The 2,670-nt window shown below is 56.5% G+C and overlaps 1 protein-coding gene across 2 annotated transcripts; it reads right to left on the bottom strand.

Annotated features, from left to right (window-relative positions):
• Positions 1 to 365: 365 nt before the first annotated feature.
• TCEAL2 (transcription elongation factor A like 2) lies at positions 366 to 1,118 on the bottom strand. Of its 2 annotated transcripts, XM_068963382.1 has the most exons (2): positions 924 to 1,118; positions 366 to 872 (listed from the first exon to the last, which is right to left on the bottom strand). In XM_068963382.1, exons 1-2 carry the CDS (start codon positions 1,101 to 1,103, stop codon positions 366 to 368), a joined length of 687 nt encoding a protein of 228 aa, XP_068819483.1. In that variant the 5' UTR covers positions 1,104 to 1,118. The 2 variants fall into 2 exon arrangements, with proteins under 2 accessions (XP_068819483.1, XP_068819482.1); XM_068963381.1 differs by having other exon boundaries at positions 366 to 1,103.
• Between the last annotated feature and the right edge of the window lie 1,552 nt (positions 1,119 to 2,670).

The following is a 2,670-nucleotide window of genomic DNA, read 5'->3' as shown; positions in this document are numbered from 1 at the left end:
TTCTGTTCTTTTACAACAGTGGACTGATTCTGTAGATGATATTATAAGCTACTTTATTTTCCCAAGAATCATAATGTCTTTGTAATTAATGCACATGGGTAAAAATTTCCTACTTTCACCTTCATGCATTGGAGAAGGAAATGGCAACCCACTCCAGTATTCTTGCCTAGAGAATCCCAGGGACGGGGGAGCCTGGTGGGCTGCCGTCTATGGGGTCGCACAGAGTCGGAGACAACTGAAGCGACTTAGCAGCAGCGGCAGGGTACTCTAGTTTGATCAAAGATTGTTGATATTAAAAGTGACACCTAAGCAAAGTATTTGCAAAACTTTAAAGCACAAGGCCTGGTAAATGCCTGCCAGAGGCACTACACAAAAGGAATGTCTTCAAAGCCCCTTTGCGGGGCCCTGCAGCCACCCCTGAGTTCCCTTGGGCCCCTTGGGTGGAAGGGGTCCTGTAAACTTTTTTGCATCCACATAAACCCCCCCAGTTTCTGTCTGGTTTTCTTCACCTCATCCTCTACCCTGGCCATCTCATCAAATTCTCTTATCATCTCTTCATTGCTCAAATGCATATCATGTATGGCCTCCTTGTATTCCTTGAGACACTGAGCCAGCCCCTTGTTGGTTTTTCTTTTGGCGTTCCTGGGTACATCCTCCCCAGCGGGGCGCTTTCTGCCAGCCCTCGGTTCCCTTGGTTCGCTGGCTGGCTTGTCTTCTTTTGGCTTCCCCTCGCTCTCTGGCTTCCCCTCGCTCTCTGCTTTTGTTTCTTTTGCTTCTTCCTCACTCACTGGCTTCCCCTCGCTCTCTGGCTTCCCCTCGCTCTCTGCTTTTCTTTCTTGCGCTTGTTCCTCACTCTCTGGCTTTTCTTGGCTCTCTGGGGCTCCTTCTTTTGGCTTGGTCTCACTCTCTGGCCTTTCCGTAACTGTTAATACTTCCTCATCTGGTTTTCCCTTGGGATCTGTCCATCCCTGGTTTTCTAAGTTTTCCTCATCTTCCCTAGTACAAGCTGCTCCTGGTTTTCCTGCATCCAGTGGCTGTTCTTTGTTTTCCATCTTGCCCTGGTTCTCAGGCTTCGCTTCATTTTCACTGCAGAGTTTTTCCATGTTGAGCGTCCCCTCCTTTTCCTGTCCTGGGAGTGGGGCGGGGGAAGAGAAGACAAAGAGGAGACCAGAGACACTGAGGTTTGGGGGGAAATGCAGGTCCGGACAGTAGTAGTCATTTCTTGCCCTTTGTCAGGGATCTCCTGACCGGGTCTGGCCCTCCGAGAGTGCCTTTTGCCCACCCTTTACCCCACCATTCCTCGTGCACACGTGAGACAACACTTCCCTGGCAGGCCCTGCCATTTTTCCCTATGCTTGCTCAGCGCTGCAGTGTGTAAATGTGTTGGGAAGTGGGCACTGAGGCCCCCAATTCTTCGCGGGCCCGTCCCTCCACACTTCCCAGCCCTCTGGGTCCTTGTCCAGAGCCCTCTTCCTTCGCTGACCTGCAGGGATTCTGGACAGGTTCCTCCTCTTTTGGTAGCCCAGCAAAGCGCTAGGAACAACAGCTTCACAGACCTGCAGACAGACAGGAAAATGTGCTGGGAACTCCATGAACACAGGGCCCTCACCCACCGTTGCCTCCCCCACCTCCCATAACCCTGCACCTCAGTCGCCAAAATTTTTCATCAAGCCTCAGGCACCAGACCAGGATGCTTTACAAGCTGCTTGAGTCTCTGGGAACCCTCCTTTGAAGACAACCCCCCCCCCCCCCCAGCCCTTTACACAGAGGTCAATATTTCCTCCTAGGCTCAGGTGAGGTGAAGTCGCTCAGTCGTGTCGCTCAGTCGTGTCCGACTCTTTGTGACCCCCATAGATTGTAGCCTACCAGGCTCCTCCGTCCATGGGATTTTCCAGGCAAGAGTACTGGAGTGGGTTGCCATTTCGTTCTCCAGAGGATCTTCCCAACCCAGGGATCGAACCCGGGTCTCCCACATTGTAGGCAGACGCTTTACCGTCTGAGCCACCAGGGAAGCGGGAAAGGGGGGCTATTCTCAGAAATTTGTCTACGTTTCAAAGTCACCCTGCTCCCCCCACCTCTGGCCCCATTTCAGGCTCGAAAATGGGTGAGGGCACAGAGGAGGGGCGTGGAGGAGGAGGCGGGGCCGCTTGCCGGGTGCCCCCTCCCCACCTGCCCACGCCGCGCGCCCGGTGCCACTCCCCATCCATCTGGCGGCTCTCCTCTCTGCGCCCCTCCCCGCTGCTCCCGGATCCTAACCCCACCCACTGCCACCCACGCCCCGGGCGCCAGCAGCGCCCACCTCCACACTGACCTGCAGGGCCCGGGTCAGGTCTGGCCCTCGTCGGGCTCGCCCAAGCCCGCTCGGCCCTCGCCCGCCACCTGGGCAGCTCTGCGAGCCGGTTCCGCGCGGCTTGTGCGAGCCAAGCGGACTGCGCGAGACCTGACTGCAGGGCGCCGGGCTGGTCACGTGAGCGCCGCACCACCGAGCTCTCTCTCTGCCCCGCGCCCTCCTCTTCACCCCCTTCTCATAGGGACCCGACCGCGGCGGAGAGGTGGAGTGGGGCTGGAGAAGGGGGACCTACAAACAGCAGGCGGGAGGCTTCCTGATTGCAGGTGCTTCACCTGGAGCATCTCGGGTCCTCGCTCAGCATCCCTCTGCTGCTGCTGCTG

This window comes from Capricornis sumatraensis, chromosome X (genome assembly GCF_032405125.1).
Source record: "Capricornis sumatraensis isolate serow.1 chromosome X, serow.2, whole genome shotgun sequence".
Taxonomy (NCBI): Eukaryota; Metazoa; Chordata; class Mammalia; order Artiodactyla; family Bovidae; genus Capricornis; species Capricornis sumatraensis.
This window is presented reverse-complemented; position numbering and strand designations above follow the sequence as displayed.